Here is a 20,929-nt window from a genome sequence, read left to right as displayed (position 1 = left end):
TCCTTTTATTTTAGTTTTGGAAGGTTGTACAGTATCTGCTTCCACTTGCTCTGTTTCTAAAAAAAATTCTCTCATTCTGGGACTTCTAAACAGTCATCCTGCATGAGTATAGGAAAGTACCTGCCTGCTTTTGGTAATTATTCACTGATTGTCACAAAGAAAGTGCACATATAGGCTCCATTGTTCAACAGCATTCAGCTGTGTACCGATTAACCTCATACATGGAAACTGCTAGTGCTGTGACATGTGTATTCATGGTCATTGCAGATGGTTTTTGCCCATTTATCACCTGTTGCAATTCTCCCTTGATGAGGCACTTGGGGTACCTCCAAAGGTGGAGGGAGGGTTTTATGAGCTTGCCTGCAATGATCCTGCATAACTTCAGAATAATGCAAAATACATGACTTGTAGTTTGGATTATGTACTTGTATATGATACAAAGCACATTATAATACATTGATCTAGTTATAATCTTCATTGTTTACCCAAATGCTGTCTGAATCTTTGAACATTCTCCCCAAGAAAATGATGTGAGCTATCCCTCTTGTAACATGTAACATAATACATACCAGTGTCATCACTGAGCTGTGCCAGGTTTGCTTATGACAGGATGTGTAGCCCTCTGATGTTTGATGTTAATGATTATTTTCTTAATCCTTCAGGTACCAGCCCCCTGCCCTGGCTATTTCTTCCTTGTATTGGAAGGCTTGGCTGTTATTATTAGTCGTAAATGCCTTCAATCCACAAAATATTGGTGAGTTTCCAGATGACCTGGAGATGTTGCTTTCCACAAAGCGTACCAAATCTTTATAAGCTCCACAGTGTTGCACCTGGAGATGTAACAAAATGCAAAAACCTTTATTAATGTTTGCAAGTTAGATTTAATATTCACTGCATTTACCTTTGCAAACTGGAACTGCCTGTTGTGAGGAAGAGCAGTGTGGGTGATGCACATAAATTCATTTTGTTTGTTGGAGCAAGTGGCACAGAGCAGAAGTTTCCAGGTTTGGTTCCTAGTGTGCTGGGAGCTCTTGAGGTGCAGCAATTGGAGGTGATGTGATTTGGCTTGAAACTTGGGGGGAGTAGTTACAAAGACCATTGTTAAACATTTGTTCTCTGGTGTGTATTGCACATTGCATGCAAACATTGAGGATCAAATCTGGCTTGACTGTGATGTCATGTAGAGTCAGAGCCTGCCACTGCTCAATGTCTTTAATGATGCACAGAATAATCTCCTGGATGACTTGTCAGTTTGTACAATTACATAGAAGTGAGAGTTATGGTCTTTGATGAAGGGAATGAGGAAGAGAAAGTAAAAATCAGCTGTCTATTGGAGTTGTATATTCTGAAAGTAAGTGCAGATTTAAAGACTCAAGAGAAAAGGATTGATGTATTGCTCCATGAAATCATTTCAGTTGCTTGAAGGGTTTTAAAGTTGTTAGACTTTCTCTGCTTGCTAACCCTGCCTGCTCTGCAGACTTGACTACATCACATAGACTGAACTCTTGCCACAAGCATGGCATCATCAGGTAGGAGGTTTGCCACTCTACTTCTCAAAGATTGCTGAGTATCCAGTTCACTGCCATCTACCTTTAACTTGCTAACAGCACTGGCACAAGCATGGGGTGAATGGTTTGCATCTTAGTGGGGGGCTTAGTATCTGGAATTCTGTCTCTAACCACCTCCGCCTGTCCTTTAAGATGCAAACTGAAAATGCTGGAAACTATAGATCGGGCAGCATCTTTGGAACAAGGAACAGTTAACATTTCAGGTTGAAGATCCTAGACAGAAACTTGAGGATAGTGGTTAAAACTTGGGTGACCAAAAAATTGATCAAAGATTTATCATAATATTTCCATCTTTGGCTTAGTGTCAAAATTTTGTCTGATAATCACTTTGTGAAGTATTTAGAAATATTTTTATGTTGGATAACTGAATTAGGAGTTTGAAAATGTATTAAAAATGTCAGTATTTATATCTGAATTGTCTTATTTTAATGATGCAGGGAATACTAATTAAATGTGTTTGTCTACAGGTCTGGCTGCATGGGAAGGTTACCCCACCCTGAAGATGTTGATGGAAATGGTGATGACAAAGTGAGTTACTTTACCATGGAATTAAAAATTTGCATGGAAAAATTTGGTCCAGGTGCTCCTCTCCCTAAAGTAGGTGCTGATGTGTGTGAGGGAATGTAAAGTGAGCTGCTTCTTTCTGGTGACAGAGGAAGAAAGAAAAGGCACATGGATGTGTCCTCACCTCTAGTAACAGAAGACCTTCCTGATTATCTTGTGCAAGTTAACCATAAACAACTTTTTAAACAAATTCATTTATAATTTTGATGCATGTTATCCACAGGTGAAGTTCTTGAGAGCTTTAATTTTGTTCCATTAGAAAATAATATCCAAAAGTGATTTTTACACACATTAAGTGTGACTGTGATCCTCTCAAGAGGCTGTCCTATGCTCCTTAAGCTAGACACCACCTGTAGGTTAACTTCTAAAAACAAAAGTAGTAAAGCAGGAGTAGGTCCACTCTGGCATTCAGTAAGGTCACAACCGACCATGTACATCAGTGCCGATTCCCTGCACCAACCTCATATCCACTGATTTGTTTAACATCTGGAAATGTATCTATCTCTGGCTTGACTATACTCAGAAACTGAGCATCCATAGCCTTCAAGTAGTAAATCTTTGGAATTCACTACCCTCTACGTGAAGAAATTTCTTATCTCAGACCTGAATAACTGACCTCTTAGTCATAGAATTATACAGCATGGAAACAGGCCCTTTGGCCCCAAATTGTCTACTTGAGCTAGTCCCACTTCCCTGAGTTTGGCCCAAATCCCTCTAAATCTTTCCTATCAATGTACCTGTCTAAATGTCTTTTAATTGTGCCCACCTCTACCACTTCCTCTGGCAGCTCAATCCATATACCCACCACCCTTTGTGGAAAAAGTTGCACCTCTGATCCCTTTTAATTCTTTCCCCTCTCACCTTAAACCTATGCCCTCTAGTTTTGGACTCCCCTGCCCTGGGAAAAAGACTGATCATTCACCTTATCTATGTGCCTCATGATTTTATATATCTAAGGTCACTGCTCAGCCTCCTACTCTCCAGGGGGAAAAGTGTCCCAGCCTATCCAATCTCTTATAGCTCAAGCTCTCCAGTTCCAGTAACATCCTCATGAATCTTTTCTGCACCGTTTGCCGTTTAATGACATCCTTCCTATACCCAGGCGACTAGAACTGCTCACAGTATTCCAGGTGCACTCTCACCAACATCTTGTACAGCTGTATTGAGAGATTGTGACCCTTGGTTATAGACAGCACCACCAGCGAAAACAATCAATGCTGCAATTACTCTGTTGAGGCCCATTAGAATTTTGATGAGATTAGCTCTCATTCTTGTAAACTCAGGACAGTTTCTCCTCATACAACAAACCAGTCATCCCATATTTTAAAATGCTTTTGTACCAGCAGAGTAGAGCTTCTATTCATGAAGACCATTAAAACATTGTCTGTGACCAGAACCATGTACACGCATGCATGCACAAAGGATGTGTGTATGCTTGCATGCACTTCTGTAGGTATGCATGTGGCAATATGTATCACATCAGTTTGCAATTCTAAAAAGAGACAGGTCATAATATTTATCCTTTAGTTGAGAGAAAAAAGCATACAGCTTAATTTCACAAGTTCTTCATGGATACTAACTGGCCAACTGCATATTTCTGTTTCTAGCTCTTTAAAAGGGATGTGTGGTAGCTCACATGGAGCATAAACACCTAAATAAGCCACTTGGTTTCAGTGGTCAATTACTGTACAGTTCTTCTCATATAGCTATGTAATCTCAACATGTGAGCAGTGGTGCCATGTTCCACCCTTGTGCTAATGTACACTGCATTCTCTGACATAAAACCAGATGATGCTCAAGATACTTAGATTGAGCAGCATCCTTGGAGAGAGAAACAGAGTTAATATATCAAGCCAATGACCTTTCATCAAAAGGTTCTGATGTAAAGTGATCAACCTGAAAATGTTAAATGGAGACAAGAGACAGCAGATGCTGGAATCTGGAGCAACAATCAAGAAGCTGGAGGAACTCAATGGGTCAAGCAACAGTTGTAGGGAGAAATGGACAGTCAACATTTCAGGTAGCAATGCTGCATCCACAGATGCTGCCTGACCCGAGTATCTCCAGCATTCTGTTTTTATTTCACTTTTCCAGCGAGTACAGTTTTTTTGCTTTCCAGTCATTCTCTGGAAAAGATGCCAAAGCTCCAATGCTCTGAAACATGAGAGAATATCAAAGAGGCCAAGAACCAGAAAGGTGATGTAATCATGTTCAAGACTGTATAATATTTTTGCCTTTCTCCTTTCAGCAACTTCTCTTACCCTCAGTGCACTGTGACAGATGAGGAAACCCGAAATGAAATGATCACCCGCGAGCTGCAGATGTCGCAGAGAGAGAAGCAGGAGATTTTGGCTTTTGAGAGCCATCTAGCTGCTGCATCAACAAAGCAGACTATCACAGAAAGCAACAGCCTGCTGCTATCGCAGCTGACCAGCCTCGACCCACAGTGAGTTTTGGGCAAGGAGCGCCAGAATTGACTGTCCCTCAGTGAATGAGAGTGTATAGTTGTCACTGACCTCAATCAATTGTCTTTCATGTTCTTCTGGTGCTTACCCCTCATCAGGCTAAATGTAACACTTGCTAGCTAGTTAACCTGAGAGTGCATTATAGCTCTAACCATGTCTGTTGAGGTTTGCCAGTATAGATAGAAATCAGTGTTTGGGAATCCTGTTTTTTTTTGCCCCTGACCTCCTAATACAGGACTGTTGAGGACAATTGACCTCAGTATATTTATACTTTTAAACTCTTCCATTGGATGTGGGTATTGATGGCATTTATTGCCCTTCCTGAATTAGCCAATAGGAGGCAGTTGTGAGCCATCTGAACAACAGCAGTCTGCAGAAGGCACTCTGTCAGTTGGGGAGCAGCTATATTTAAACCTAGAGATGATAAAGGAAGGGCATATTTGCAAGTCAGGGTGGCATGACTTGTAATGGAACTTGAAGTTCCCACATATCCAGTAGCCTTGCCATGGATTGTAGAGGTTGTGTGTTTGGGAGCTGTTGTTGAAGAAGCCTTTGCAAATTGCTACAGTTGCTATACACTTACTCCATGGAGCTCAAGTGATGCTGGCAATGAAGGTTTAAGGGGTTAATTCTGGATGATAAGCTACTAAAGTGTCACATGAAGGGCATTCTTTCATGTAAATTCAGCACATAAATTAGACAAATTCCTCTTCTCAGCTGTTGCTGTCAGGCTACAGGACTGAAATACAGTTAGCTTTCTACAGAAAAAAGTTACCAGTAGAATGTTACTGAGGGTACAATTAAAAAGAAAGACTGGACAGTTTGGGCTTGTCTTCAGTTCTGGGTGAGGTGTGGGGAAACAATGGAAAGTACAAAGGAGAGCTGTGTAAACATGTGCAAGAAATGAGTGGAAATTTTTGTTGACAGCCTGGTGCTGGTCTGCTTTCAAAGTTTTATGATGATCTCAGAGGTGATACTTAGGTACAGTATGTTCTTTAGTCTGATAAGCTCAAGACAAAAACAGGAAATACTGGAATCACTCAGCAGGTCAGGCAGCATCTGTGGTGGTGGTGGGGGGTCTTCGACCTAAAACATGGATTTTGTTTCTCTTGCTGCCTGCCCTGCTGCATCTTTCCAGCATTGTCTATTTTTGTTTGGATTTCCATCATTTGCAAGAATTTTTATTATTTTAGAGAAGACACATTGGGGAAGAAACATGAGTGGTCCTCAATGCAAGCAGGACTATTTGCCACTGGTTGTACTTGCCTCTGCACATTCACTGACATTGAAGTCTGAATGTGTAGAGGTGTGTACAACCAGTGGCTGATGCTTGCTTGGATATTTAGTGTTAGTGACCAAGGATAAATTCCCCCCCCCCTTTCTGTCTTTGTGAATACGTTTGTCAGTTCCTGATTTACTAACTGATTCTCTCCCCTTCAGGGGTCCCCCCCGCCGGCCACCTCCACATGTTCTCGAGCAGCTAAAGAGCTTGAATCAGTCCCTACGCCTTGGCCACCTGCTGTGTCGTAGTCGCCATCCTGACTTCCTGCTAAGTATCATTCAGAGGCAGGTGAGTGAGCATGGCTTTGACAGGCAATAGGAACCATTTACAGATGGACAGAACCAACATGCAAATAGTATCTTTCACATCCTCTGCATTTAAAATATATCTCAGCCAAAGGATTACTTTTCAAGTGTTGCTACTGGTGAAAGAATCTCAAACGAGGAGACAGTTACAAGATGGGGGGGAAGCAGTGGGTGCGTCACTTAAAAATGAGGTATATAGGAACTTCTTTTCAGTGGATGGTGAATCTCTGGAATTCTCTACCCAGAGGGTTGTGGAGGGTAGATCATTGAGGGTATTTAAAGAGGAAGTAGGTAAATATTTGAAAGATCAGGGAATTGAGGGCACAGAAGAGGCTTGAAGGGCCAAATGGCCTGATCCTGCTGCTATTTCCTTATGTATATGCAGGGGCCATGGCAGCCTTTGGAATGAGTAATCATCAAGCAAAGTGATTGGGTAATTCTTATATGGAGCTAGTGCAAAATCAAATATAATAGGGCAGATTCAGACAAAGGGCTTGGCAATGACTTACTGTTTACCTATGAATCTGGTAATTCCAAAGATACTTCATAACCATCGCCGTACTTTTGAAGCATAGTCAACATTGCAATGAAGGAAATCACAGCAAGATTTCCCAAGCAACCGTGAAACTATATGCTTTAATTATTGGGGTTGAAGTATAAATGCTGGTCAGAAAATTGGAAACAACTATCCTGCTCCTTTGCAAAGCACTGTACAAGGATCATTTATATTCATGCTCAGTTTATTGTCTCATCCAAAAGACAACTCCTCAGACAGTACATTTCCTTCCCATTACATCAATGGTACTGAAGTGTCAGCCTTGATTATGTGCTCAGTTCTTTGGAGTACAGATTGAAGTCCCGACCTTCTGAGTCAGAAGTGAGACTGCAACCCTCTTGAGCCAAAGCATCTGCTGTTCTCTTATTGTAAACACTTGCCCTGATGACCTCTTCAGAGTGCAGATTTGAATAAAGACAGAGCATTTAACATCTCACTTGGTACTAAATGCGGATAGTGTGGAACTCTAAGAGGCAAATTTACTCTAAGCAGCATGGTAGTGTAGCGGTTAGTGCGACACTGTTACAACACCAGTGATCGGGGTTCGATTCCTGTCACTGTCTGTAAGGAGCGAGTTCTCCCATGTCTGTGTGGGTTTCCTCCAGGTGCTCTGGTTTCCTCCCACATTGCAAAGACATATGGGTAGGTTAATTGGGTTTAAAGTGGGTGGCATGGACTCATTGGGCCAGAAAGGCCTGTTACCATGCTGTAAATAGAAAATTTAAAAAAATTTCACTGCTCTGTTACAGTATATCAAAATTTACTGCACTGAAAATAACACTTCATTGAAGTATTCCCATTTTATGTTGGCTTCCAATTCTTTTTGGACTGAGAACTTTAGACATTAGTCCCAAAGGTGTCAGACTCTGATTATGTAGAAGAAAGTAGGAGAAAGCTTGCCTAACATTGTGCTTGTATTTTGAGAAAATTTCTGCATCCCTTCTGAGGTGGCCAGAAGAGGTTGAACGGTTTGAAACATTAAGGCAGATGATCCTGAGAGGTTGGAGTCCCTTGTGCCACAGGCATACTGCACCTAAACTATGCTTGTTGTTTCTATTTGGGTTTGAACTGTGGAACAGAATCATTGTATCACTGTGCCTGTGTCTGCTTTTTTTGAAAGAACCAATTCATTTCACTCTCCCCTGTTTTTCTGTCATAGCCCTGATATTTTACTTTTAAATATAGATGTCTGGTTTATTTTTAAAAGAATCTATTTTCACTGTTCTTTCAGACAGGACATTCCTGATTATCACGTGGTTCATGAAAGTAGTACTATTGCAATAGTTAAACAATATTTGGATAGGTACATGGATAAGAAAGGTTCAGAGGGATATGGGCCAAATGCAGGCAGATGGACAAGCTCAGTTAAGCAACTTGAGTGACATGGATGAGTTGGATTTGAAGATCCTGTTTTCTGTGCTGCATAATTCTAAATTCCCAGCTTTCTTTTTAGTCAGTTATCTTAAATCTGTATTCTTTGGTTACTGATCCTCTTGCCATTATATATGTTATATTAATCAAAAAATGTTATTAATTAAAAAAGATTTGATATCAAGTGCTAAATTGTTAATGCATTATTTTTTCCATTCCTACCTTTTTCTTCTAGGCTTCGTCTCAATCCATGCCCTGGTTAGCAGATCTTGTACAGTCTAGTGAAGGGTCCTTGGATGTGCTGCCTGTCCAGTGTCTGTGTGAGTTCCTGCTTCACGATGCTGCTGATGAGGTGGCCTCTACAGAGGAGGAAGATGAGGGGGAGAGCAAAGAACAGCGGGCCAAGAAACGACAGGTAAGACTGCATTTGCCCAAATGGGGAAGTAGCATGTGTATATTGACAATTGCAAATGCTGAAAAAAGTCTTGTGCTTACCCAGCATATAGAACCATAGAACACTACAGCACAGAAAACAGGTCATTCGGCCCTTCTAAACTGTGCCGAAACGGTATTCCGCTAGTCCCATTTACCTGCACCCAGTCCATAACCCTCCAGACCTCTCCCGTCCATGTATCTATCCAATTTATTCTTAAAACTCAAGAGTGAGCCCGCATTCACTACATCAGATGGCAGCCTGTTCCACATTCCCACCACTGAGTGAGGAAGTTCCCCCTAAACTTTTCCCCTTTCACCCTAAAGCCATGTCCTCTCGTACTTATCTCATAATCCAGGTAGAAAGAGCCTACTTGCATTAACTGTCTATGCCCTTCATTTTGTAAACCTCTATCAAATCTCCCCTCATTCTTCTGCACTCCAAGGAATAAAGTCCTAACCTGTTCAGTCTTTCCCTGTAACTCAACTCCTGAAGACCCAGCAACATTCCAGTAAATCTCCTCTGCACTCTTTCGATCTTACAAATATCCTTCCTATAGTTAGGTGACCAGAACTGCACACAATACTCCAAATTTGGCCTCACCAATGCCTTATACAACCTCACCATAACATCCCAACTCCTATACTCAGTACTTTGATTTAATGAATGCCAGGATGCCAAAAGCCTTTTTTACAACCCTGTCTACCTGTGATGCCACTTTCAGGGAATTATGTATCTGAACTCCCAGATCCCTTTGTTCCTCTGCACTCCTCAGTGCTCCACCACTTACTGTGTATGTCCTCCCTTGATTTGTCCTTCCAAAATGCAACACCTCATACTTGTCTGCATTAAATTCCATCTGCCATTTTCTGGCCCATTTTTCCAGTTGGTTCAGATCCCTCTGCAAGCTTTGAAAACCTTCCTCGCTGTCCACTACGCCTCCAATCTTAGTATCATCAGCAAACTTGCTGATCCAATTTACCACATCTAGATCATTTATATAGACAACAAACAACAATCACCCCAGCACAGATCCCTAAGGCACACCACTAGTCACAGGCCTCCAGTCTGAGAAACAATCATCCACTACCACCGTCTTCTCCCACTCAGAATTTCAAATCCAGTTTACAACCTTTCCATGGATACCTAGTGCCTGAACCTTCTGAACTAACCTCCCATGTGGGACCTTGTCAAAGGCCTTACTAAAGTCCATGTAGACAACATCCACAGCTTTTCCTTCATCTACTTTCTTGGTAACCTCCTTGAAAAACTCCACAAGATTCATTAAACACGATCTACCACGCACAAAGCTATGCTGACTATCCCTAATCAGCCCTTGGCTATCCAAATACTTGTATATCCCATCTCTCAGAACACCTTCCAATAATTTACCCACTACTGATGTTAAGCTCACTGGCCTGTAATTACCTGGTTTACTTTTAGATCCTTTTTTAAACAATGGAACAACATGAGCTACCCTTCAGTCCTCTGGCACCACACCCATGGCTAAGGACATTTTAAATATATCTGTCAGGGCCCCTGAAATTTCTACACTAGTCTCTCTCAATGTCAGAGGAAATATCTTATCAGGCCTGGGAGATTTATCTACCTTTATTCGCTGTAAAGCAGCAAGCACCTCCTCTTTAATCTCTATGTGTTCCATGACACTATTGCCTGTTTCCCTTCCTTCCATATCCACTATGCCAGTTTCCTCAGTAAATACTGATGCAAAAAACTGTTTAAGATCTCCCCCATCTCCTGAGGCTCCACACATAAACGACCACTCTGATCTTCTAGGGGATCATTTTGTCCCTCACTATCCTTTTACTCTTAATATACACATAGAAACCTTTTGGGTTTACCTTCACATTGTCTGCCAAGGCAACCTCATGTCTTTTTTGCCTTCCTGATTTCTTTTTTTTTAGGAATTTTCTTTCTTGTTCTATACTCTTCAAGTACCTCATTTGTTCCTAATTGCCTATACCTGCTATACACCTTTTTCTTAACCAGATCACCAATATCCCTAGAAAACCAAGGTTCCCTCTGCTTGTTAATTTTGCCTTTAATCCTGGCAGGAACATGCAAACTCTGCACTCTCAAAATTTCACCCTTGTAGGCCTTCCACTTACTGAACCCATCCTTGCCAGAAAACTTATCCCAATCCACTTTTCCTAGGTCCTCTCTCATTTCCACAAAATTGGCGTTTCTCCAATTTAGAACCTCAACCCAAGGACCAGACCTGTCCTTATCCATAATTAACTTGAAACTAGTGACATTATGGTCACTGGACCCAAAATGCTCACCTACACATACTTCTGTCACCTGACTTGTCTGGTTCCCTAATAGGAGATCAAGTATTACATTCTCTCTCATTGGTACCTCTATATATTGATTTAGAAAACTTTCCTGAACACATTTGACAAATTCCAAGCCATCCAGCCCTTTCAGTGTGGGAGTCCCAGTCAATGTGGAAAGTTAAAATCCCCTACTATTACAACTTTGTTTCTTACATCGGTCTGCTATTTCACTACAGATTTGTTCCTCCAATTTCCTCTGACTATTGGGCAGTCTACAATACAACCCTATTAGTGTGGCCACACTGTTCCTATTCCTCAGCTCCACCCATATGGCCTCTGTAGACAAGCCCTCTGGGCTGTCCTGTCTACACAGCTGTGATATTTTCCCTGACTAGTAATGCCACTCCTCCCCCTTTCATCCCTCCCCCTCTATCATGTCTGAAACAACGGAACCCCGGAACATTAAGCTGCCAGTCCTGCCCTTCCTGCATCCAAGTCTCACTAATTGTCATAAAGTCAGTAATACAGCACGGAAACAGGCCCTTTGGCCCCAACTGGTCCATGCTAACCACAGCATCCTTCCTGCTAGTCCCAGTTGCCTGTAGTTGGCCCATAACCCTCCAGGCCCCTTTCCTCCATGTACCTATCCCAATGCCTCTTAAACATTGCAACTGTACCCACCTTGACCACTTCCTTTGGCAGCTCATTCCAGGTACACACTACCCTTTGTGTAAAGAAGTTATCTCTCCGGTCTCTTTTAAATCTCTCCTCTTATCTTGTATCTGTGCCCTCTAGTTATGGACTCCCCAACCCTGGGGAAAAGACTATGATTGTCCACCTTATCCATACCCCTCATGATTTTATAAACTTCTGTGAGGTCACCCCTCATCCTCCTACGCTCCAAAGAATAGTAACCATAACTTTGTAGGTTTTAGGGTAGTTATGAAAAGGATAAGGACAAACTGGAAATTAAGGTTTAGGATTGGGGGGGGGGGGGTGGGGGTGGGTGTGGTGGGTGGGAGGCCAATTGCAATACCATAGGACAGGACCTGGCAGTAGACTGGGAGCAGCTACTTAAGTTTACATCCAACAAGCAGGAGTCATTTAAAAGTGAAATAATTAAGAGTTCAGGGCCAATGTTTTCCTAGGTGAACAGGCAAGGACAACTAGTCTAAGGAATCCTAGATGTTAACAAATATCAAAGATTGGATTAAAAAAGCATCTGGTAAGTCTGGAGCACTGAAAATGGAGAGGCCCTTCAGAAGACTACAGAATGTAGGAAGGTGCTTAAAAAAATTAGGATGGCAAAGAGGGGCACAAAAATTCCACAGCATATTGTAATTATATTAAGGTCAACAAGGTAACCATGGAAAGAGTAGGGCCCAAAAAAAGCTGCAGATAGCAGAAATCTTAAAAAACAAAGTGCTGGAAATACTCAGGTCAGGCCACATCTGTGGGCATAGCAATAATGTCATAATCCCACATGCCAATCCACACCTTAAACTCATCTGACTTACCTATAGTACTTTTTGCATTGAAATAGATGCACCTGAGAACATTTCTATCGATACCTGCAGTCCTCACATGACCTTTTTTCCTCCACCACCTCACTATCTGCTCTAACACTCTGGTTCCCCTCCCCTGCAAATCTAGTTTAAACCCCCCAGAGCAGCACTAGCAAACCTACCCACAAGTAGGTTAGTCCTCCTCCAGTTCAGGTGCAAACCATCCTGTCAGAACAGGTCCCAACTTCCCTGGAAGGAAGCCCAACTGTCTAGAAACATGAAGCCCACCCTCCTGCACCAATTCCTTAGCCACTTATTTAGCTGCACAATCCTCCTATTTCTAGCCTCATTAGCTCATGGCATGGGTAGTAATCCTGAGATTGAAACCTTGGAGGTCCTGTCCTTCAACTTTGCACCTAATTCTCTGAACTCTTTGCAGGACCTCCTACTCTTTCTTATCCACATCATTGGTCCCTACATGGACCACAACATCTGGCTGCTCACCCTCCCTCCTGAGAATATCAAGAACTCAATCTGAGATATCACAGACCCTGGCACCAGACCATCCAGGATTCTCAATCTCTCCCACAGAACCTCCTATCTGTCCCCCTAACTATCAAATCCCCTATCACTACTGCTCTCCTCTTTTCCCACCTTCCTTTGAGTCAAGGATCCCATCTCAGTGCCAGAGACACAACCACTGCAGCTTGTCCCTGGTAGGTCATCCCCACCAGCAGTGTCAAACAGTATACTTATTGTTGATGGGAACAGCCACAGGGGTGCTCTGCTCTTTCAATCTATACCCTTTCCCAACAGTCACCCAGCTACCTGCCTCCTGACTTTTAGTAGTGACTATCTCCCTGAAACTCCTGTCTATTTCTGCCTCTGCCTGACAAATGATCCAGAATTCATCCAGCTCCAGTTCCCTAACTCAGTTTGTCAGGAGCTGCAGCTGAATGCACCTTTTACAGGTATAGTCATCAGGGACAAGTGTGCTGTCCCTGACTTCCCACATACAGAACACATGACCACCCTAGCTGCTGCCATCACTACCTACTCCTAAATTAATTAAAGGAACTTATCAGCCTTACCTCTCTGGGAGCAAGCTCTTACCTCAGCCTCTTAAGTCAAAGCTCCACTCTTACCCTGAGCCACTCCTCTTCAGTTACTCCTCCTTATATTTGTCTCTGCCAATTACCTCAAGTACACACTCCCAATAATCAAGCACTCAACACTCTGTTTAACCCTTCAGTTGCCCTCCACTTATTAAGCTTTTGAAATACACTCACCGGACCTGAAAGGGAACTGCTGCTCCAACGGCCACCGGGCTCCTTCTGTAAAAGAAAAGCCCGCAAAACACACAAGCTTTTGAAATACACTCACCGGACCTGAAAGGGAACTGCTGCTCCAACGGCTGCCTGGCTCCTTCTGTAAAAGAAAAGCCCGCAAAACACACAAGCTTTTGAAATACACTCACCCGACCTGAGAGGGAACTGCTGCTAATATGTTATTTTTATTTACTTGTTCTTATTTGGGATCTAGGCATTGCTGGCAAGCTCTGTATTTATTGTCCAACCATAACTGCCACTGAGAACGTGGTGATAAGCCACCTTCTTGAGCAGCTGCAGTACTGCTCATGGGGATTGGCCACTGTAAATGCACCTAGTGTGTAGGTGAGTGGTAGAATCTTGCTGGAATTGATGAGAATGTGGGGAGAATAAAAAAAAATGGGATTAGTGTAGGAAGGTGGTTGATGGTCAGCACTGGCTCGGTGGTTTGAAAGTTTTCACGGGGCCCATTTTCTACTGTGGTTGTAGAGTCATGGAGTTATCCTGCACAGATATGGGCCCTTCAGCCCAACTGGTCCATGCCCGACAAGATCCCTATCTAAGCTGGACCTATTTGCCTGTGTTTCGCCCATACCCCCCTCAATCTTTTCTATCCATGTACCAAATGTCTATTTATATCTAAATGTCTTTTAATTGTTGTAATTGTATCTGCCTCTATCACCTCCTCTGGCAGTTCGTTCCATTTACCCACCAGCCTTTGTGTGGGAAAAACTTGCCCCTCACGTCCCCATTAAATGTTTCCTCTCTCACTTTAAACCTATGCCCCATAGCTTTAGACACCTCTACCCTGAGAAAAAGACTTTTATCTACCCCAGCTATGCTCTCATGATTTTATAAACCTCTATTAGTTCACCCCTCAGTCTCCTTTGCTCCAGGGAAGAGTCCCAGCCTATCCAGTCTCTCCTTATAAACTCAAGCCCTCCAGTCCCTGTAACATCCTTGTGAATCTTTTTTGCACCCTCTTTAGCGTAATCACATTGTTCCCATAGCCTGGTTACCAGAATGGCACACAAAGTGTGGTCTAACCAACGCTTTGTATGTTCCAACTCTTGTATTCAATGCCTCAGCCAATGAAGGCAAGTGTGCTGTACTCCTTCACCATCCTGTGTTGCTGCTTTCAGAGAACTATGTATTTCTAGCCCCTAACTCAGTTCAACAACACTCCTTAGGCCTCTGCCATTCACTGTGTGTGTCCTGGCCTTATGAAGAGGTTGGCTGAGGTTTTTTATAATTTGTCCCAAGTTTTGTAGACAAGAGATATGCTTGACCCTTCTAAAACCATTTAACCTCTGACAGAGCAGCTGCAGCTTACATGCTTGTTTGAGCCAATTGTGTTTGCTTTTCCCTTGAGCAGCCAGTGTCTGGATCTTGGGTTGGTGTCATACCTGCAAGATGTCAGTTGTGATGAGAAGCGCCGTCTCAGTGGTAGTACTGGGAGTATTGATTAAGCCTCTGTGCTCAAGTAATGGAGTGGGGTGGTTTGCTTCCTTATTTGAACTCGGTGCTTTTCTCATGATTACAGAGACAACAGAAACAGCGGCAGCTCCTGGGCCGCCTGCAGGACCTCCTGTTGGGTACCAAAGCTGATGAACAAACCACCTGTGAAGTGCTGGATTACTTCTTGAGGCGCCTGAGCTCCCCACAAGTGGCCTCTCGCGTTCTGGCCATGAAGGTATGTTGGAAGGGACTGTGCATCTTTTGAATTTACTATTTATCTTTGTGAAGATGGGTCAGGTTTTGTTTTAACTTGTTTACACGCATTACTGCTAAGCCAGCATTTAGTGCTCATGCCTTGTTACCTTTAAGAAGTCTGTGGTGAGGTACTGTCATGAACCATTGTAATTCTTGTATTGAGGGGACTCTTAGTGATATTGGTTTTCACTAGTAGGAGAGTCATGAACGAGAGGACATAGTTACAAGATAAGGGGGTGGTCATTTCAAACTGAGGTGCATAGAAATTTCTTCTCTCAGAGAGTGGTGAATCTCTGGAATTCTCTGCCCCACAGAGTGGCGGAGGCCAAATCATTAGAAATATTTAAGGTGAAGATTAATAAATATTTGAAAGTTTGAGGAATTGAGGGTTATGGGGAACTGGCACAGAAGTGGAGTTGAGGCAGCATAGATCACCCATTATCATATTGAATGATAGGCCAGGCCTATGTTTCCAATCAGGATGGTGTGTGTCTTGGAAGGGAAATTGCAGGTAGTGCTGTTCCCACCTGCTGTCTGCCCTTGCCCTTCTAGGTGGTAGAAGTCATGGTTTGTGAGTTGCTGGTGGTGGATTAGCTTTTTTTTCTAACCTGAATGATGCTGAGCTAATTGAGAGTTGCAGGAGCTGCACTCATCTCAGCACATGACGAATATTCACCAAGTTCCTGGCTTGTGCCTTATGGAAAGGGTTTGGGGTGTTAGCTGAGTCACTCACTGAAAGGTACTCGGGCTTTGTCCGGCTTGTGCAGCCAAAGTATTTTTATGACTGGTATTTTACCAAATTTCTGTAAATGGTGACACCTCAGATGTTGAAGGCAAAGGTTTGGGGGATGGCAGTGTCACATATACTAATGTAGTGAGGTGAGGGCTGATGGAGTCACTTTTTCATTGAGTGTTACAATAGCAATGACCCAGATACCTGTTACCTGGAACTGCTTCCTGCACATTGTGAACATTTCCTGGAAGTGAATATAAAGATATAAGGAATAGGAGGGAATGACCTAGGAAGTGTCAGTGGATTACTTGGCTGTGATGGGAGGATGCTGATGTTTGTGCTTCGCATGTGTCTCCTCCACACCATTTGTCTCACTTACTGGCTTATAATAATCAGTGATTCACAAGTCTTATGATGTCCTGTGGGGAGGGGTGCAGAGGAGGTGGTGAGAAATGGGTCAGGTATCCTTCCATATTGATATTGCGAACATTTTAACTTTTTTTGGACGTCACTGTCAAAGGACTTCTCATGTTGAGACATGAATATTCAACCTTCTCCTTCACTGCAGGGATTGTCTCTGGTACTGACTGACTCGGAGAGCAGTCTGCGGGACGTGGAGGAACGAGACCAGATGATGGAAGAGGACTCGAGTGATGGTGAGCCACTCCCTGGATATCAGTGGCTGTTGCGGGATCTTCCCAAACTGCCCCTCTTCAGCAGCGTCTGTAAGATGACTTCCTTGGCCCTGCAGCAGGTGAGCATTATTTAACAAATTCAACTTTTGCTAACTTTTTTCTGTCTAGTATTACAATGTGGACAAAGGTCCCTTGGCCCATCGCATTATTGAAGAAAAACTTGAGTAAAAGGACACCGGTTTGAAAACTGATGGAGTAAATGAATATGTAGGCCAAGAGAAATACTGGCCAGATACAGGCAAATTGGATGAGCTCAGGTAGACATCTTGGTTGGCATGGACAAGTTGGGCTGAAGGGCCTGTTTCTGTGCTGTAGTGGTGTGACTCAAGGTAGTGGTCAGGTGACACCGTGCTTGAATTTTGAAAGCTGAAAACAAACTGGAGTAGTTTAAATATTCCATATCTTAAAATACTATTTGCATTTAATTGGTGGGGCTTTAATGCCTCAATATAATTAATGCAATGAATTATAAATTCAACAACATTTTTGCATATATGCAATGGCTTTACAATCTGGGGTCATCCCAGAACAGTATCCAGTCATTCAAATACAGTTTGAAGCATTATCAGTATTGACAAAAATGTAGCACTGATGTATGAACAGCAAGTTTCCACATACAGCAATGTGATTGTTACCAGATAATCTGTATTTTGGGTGATGTTGGCTGAGGGATAAATATTGTCCAGAGCACTGCTGATGAATCCTCAGCTCTTTACCAAAATGATGACCAGGGGTCATGTTTGTGAGTGAGACGGGACTTTGGTTTAATAATGCTTCTGAAGGTGGGAAATCCAACAGCGCAGCAGACTCTTCGTACTGTATTGAAGTGCCAGCTTAGATGATGTACTCAAGTTTCTGGAGGGGTCTTGAATTCATGACCTAAATGAATGATCAAGGTAAGTGCATAGCAGTCTGTGTACCCTTCTGATGCTGTGGATAGTTGACAGCATTTCCTTCTGTGTTTAAAGGGGACCTGAGGGGCAACCTTCTTGTACGGAGGGTGGTGCTTATATATGGAATGAGCTGCCAGAGGAAGTGGTAGAGGCAGGTACGGTTACAACACTTAAAAGACATTTGGACAGGTACATGGATAGGAAAGGTTTAGAGGGATATGGGCCAAATGCAGGTAAATGGACTGGCTTGGGTAGGCAACTTGGACGAGTTGGGTCAAAGGGCCTGTTCCTGTGCTGTATTTTCTGTGATGTATGACTCAAGTTGGCTGAGAGCAGGACTTTTCACCACATGGTGGCGTCAGATTCCTTTTTTTGTTCACCTTCTCAAGTGAACATTGCTGTTTTGTTACTGGGACTAGTGTATTTTAACTGTTTAGGATTTGATCAGATAGGGAAATGGTGTGGTATCTAGCCAAAAGAGGCAGAACAAATTAGGAACATACAAGGGATAAATCACTGACAGATGCAACATATTTGGTGTTGATTTGGGTTATGAATTTGTTAATTTTTAAAATTCTAGTTGCTAATTTTGATTTGCAGGCGATTCATGTGGAGACTGATCCCCAGACCATCAGTGCCTATGTCATTTATTTGTCACAACATGCACCAGTAGAGGAGCAGGCTCAGCACAACGACCTTGCTCTGGTAAGAACAATGCTACAGGTTTGAATGACGTGGCCGCTAGAAGAAAATAATAGATCAATGTCAGAACAAGGTGCTGCCTCATTCTCCCAGCTTGTGAATATGCTTCTTTTGAATGCCTTTTTGGAAATGTGCTTAATGAGAATCTGCATAATAAATTTTGAGGACTTGTAAGGTTGAGGGTGTAATATGACAATGGATAGTGGAATGGGTAACAACCAGAAAACACAGAGAAGGCATAAATGGGTAATCTAGAACTAGGAGTTGTAGACTTGGGACAAGAGATTGACTGAGATGGGGAGAAATTTCTTCTGAGGGTCGTGAATCTTTGGAATTCTGTACCCGAGAGAGCTGTGGGTGCCATTAAGTATGTTCAAGACTGAGGTAGGATTTTGGATTGCTGGGGATCAGGAACGAAAATGGTGTTGAGGCTGAAGATCAGGCATGATCTTGTTAAATGGTAGAAGAGGCTTGAGGGGCTGAATGGTGTTCTGCTTCTGTTTCTTATGTTTTTGTGTGATGTGAGACAAGCAAACCTGTTGCTGCTTTGCATCATTTAATGTTGATAGTGTGATTCTTCAGCACACTTAGCATATGCTCAATGTAAAGAAGAGTGATTTACTGTAAAACTCCAATCTGCTATCTGTTCAGAAATCCCAGTGGTTCAGCATCTAGCTCCTTGGGCCAGATTCTCATGCTTCCAAGAACTCCCTCTAAAAACACTATGGCCCACTTTCTCACAATCGCTTTAAAAATACCAGGGCCCTTCTTCCCAGCTTCGTTAAACTCACCAGGGCTCCCTTTTAAACATACAAAGCCCTGTTTCCAATGCTCCCTTTAAACTCACTGGTATCCATTTCCTGCACTGCTTTAAACACAGTAAGATCCTGTTCCCCACACTCCCTTTAAACACACTGGGTTCCATTTCCTGTGCTTCCTTTAAACTAACAGGGGCCCTGTTTCCCGTGCTAACTTTAAATGCACTTAGACCATATTTCCTGTGTTCTCTCTAAAGTCACTGGGGTCCTGTTTCCCAATAATATTTTAAATTTATCAGGTTTCACCAGGAAATATATTGTGCTACTGTATAACATCTTTCAAAAGTTGAATTCAAAGTGTGTTGGGGTATTAACGGGAGTGATAATCTGCCAGTCCGGCACCCTTGGTTCCAGATTTAGAGGGTTCTTCTGTATTTTGTGTTCCATTGCATTTATTTTCGTGTTAGAACTTTGTCTTGTCAACCTCCCAATATATGCAAACTTAGCTGAAACATTAGAAGTGCTGCTAATGTGTGAAAGGTGGATAATCCCAACTTAATATCTTCAACAAAGAAAATTCTGGTGGCTTTGGAAGATACTAAACAATTAAGTTATTTTATATACTGCTTTGCTGCAGTATAGTAGCACTATCAATGTAGTTACTAAGCCTTGGTGTTTCACAGGAGCATAATCAGACAAAATTTAGCACAGAGCTCCACTTGTAAATACGTGTTGGGATAGGTGATCAAAGGAATTGTCAGAAGGGTGGATTCAAAAGAGCAGCTTGAAAGAGAAGAGGGTGGTGAGGATTTAGTGTAGGACTTAGAGGTGAGGGGTGAGATATTTGATGGCACAACAATTAAGAACAAGTAAAACAGTGGGGCCAGAATTGGAGGAGAGCAGAGATCTCAGTGGGGGCTGTCAGTCTGGAGAAGGTTACATGGAGAGGCAGGGTCAAGACCACAGAGTTCAACAATATGAACTTTAAATTGGAAGCATGGTTGGACCAGCATTCTCTGTGAAACACTGAGCACAATGGGCGATTGGTAGAAATGACTAGGTAAACACAAAAAAAAAGCAGGACATCAGCCAGTTATCTTAAAAAAAAAGTTTAAAAACCAGGCTGACAACTTTTAGGTAGCGACCTTTTAAGAGTGATCTGGTAGAATTTTTCTCTTTCAGATGCCTTGCTTACAATGTACTTCTCCCTTTGTGAGTTTTGTTTTTGTGACTCATCATTTTGTTTCCTCAGGATGTTGCTCGCTTAATTGTGGAGAGATCCACCATAATGACCCACCTCTTTGCCAAGCACTCCTACAGATCAGAGTGCGAGTCTGTGCTGGTGGCGCTCATCGCCATCTTCTCTCGATATGTGAAGCGGATGCGGAAGACCAAGGAGGATGAGGAGGTGTACAGCTGGGTGAGTGGCTGGTTATGCGGGCTCGATCTCCAGCTTTGGTCCCAACGGCACGTTACTTCCAACTCAGCCACTAGATTCATGAATGATTCAGTGATCTGTTGGGTCATTGGGTACACACCTGGTCCTGGTGTCTGCTGGGGATTATGCCGCAGCTGTTTTACTCTCTTCATAGTCCGTTATCCACATGAAGAAGTTAAATGAGAACTTAAGTGAGAAATCGGAAGGTTCGTGTGAATGAAGGAAATCTGGGAGCAGAAGGAATGGGCAGAGAAAAAAAGAAGCTGCAATTGTTCTCATTATGTCGAGACATCTAACATTATTGAGTCATATAGCATGGAAAA

At 42.6% G+C, this 20,929-nt stretch overlaps 1 protein-coding gene and 1 long non-coding RNA gene across 5 annotated transcripts in view; one reads left to right on the top strand and one right to left on the bottom strand.

Moving 5' to 3' along the window:
- ints1 (integrator complex subunit 1) overlaps positions 1-20,929 on the top strand; it is a 116,565-nt gene that overhangs the window by 31,312 nt on the left and 64,324 nt on the right. For all 4 annotated transcript variants that reach the window (XM_052022403.1, XM_052022404.1, XM_052022405.1 and 1 more), the window contains exons 17-25: positions 663-754; positions 2,036-2,096; positions 4,381-4,578; positions 6,038-6,167; positions 8,347-8,526; positions 15,218-15,367; positions 16,689-16,874; positions 18,309-18,413; positions 20,421-20,588. In XM_052022403.1, coding sequence (XP_051878363.1) covers positions 663-754; positions 2,036-2,096; positions 4,381-4,578; positions 6,038-6,167; positions 8,347-8,526; positions 15,218-15,367; positions 16,689-16,874; positions 18,309-18,413; positions 20,421-20,588 — 1,270 coding nt within the window. The remainder of the gene's footprint in view (positions 1-662; positions 755-2,035; positions 2,097-4,380; positions 4,579-6,037; positions 6,168-8,346; positions 8,527-15,217; positions 15,368-16,688; positions 16,875-18,308; positions 18,414-20,420; positions 20,589-20,929) is intronic.
- On the bottom strand, positions 745-13,478 carry LOC127573866 (uncharacterized). The gene is made up of 3 exons (XR_007956821.1): positions 13,460-13,478; positions 8,334-8,470; positions 745-830 (listed from the first exon to the last, which is right to left on the bottom strand). It is a non-coding gene; the product is annotated as an uncharacterized LOC127573866 (long non-coding RNA).

Source organism: Pristis pectinata, chromosome 8 (assembly GCF_009764475.1).
Source record: "Pristis pectinata isolate sPriPec2 chromosome 8, sPriPec2.1.pri, whole genome shotgun sequence".
NCBI classification, from domain to species: Eukaryota; Metazoa; Chordata; class Chondrichthyes; order Rhinopristiformes; family Pristidae; genus Pristis; species Pristis pectinata.
Note: the sequence above shows the minus strand (reverse complement) of the source record. Positions and strands in the feature narration are given on the sequence as shown.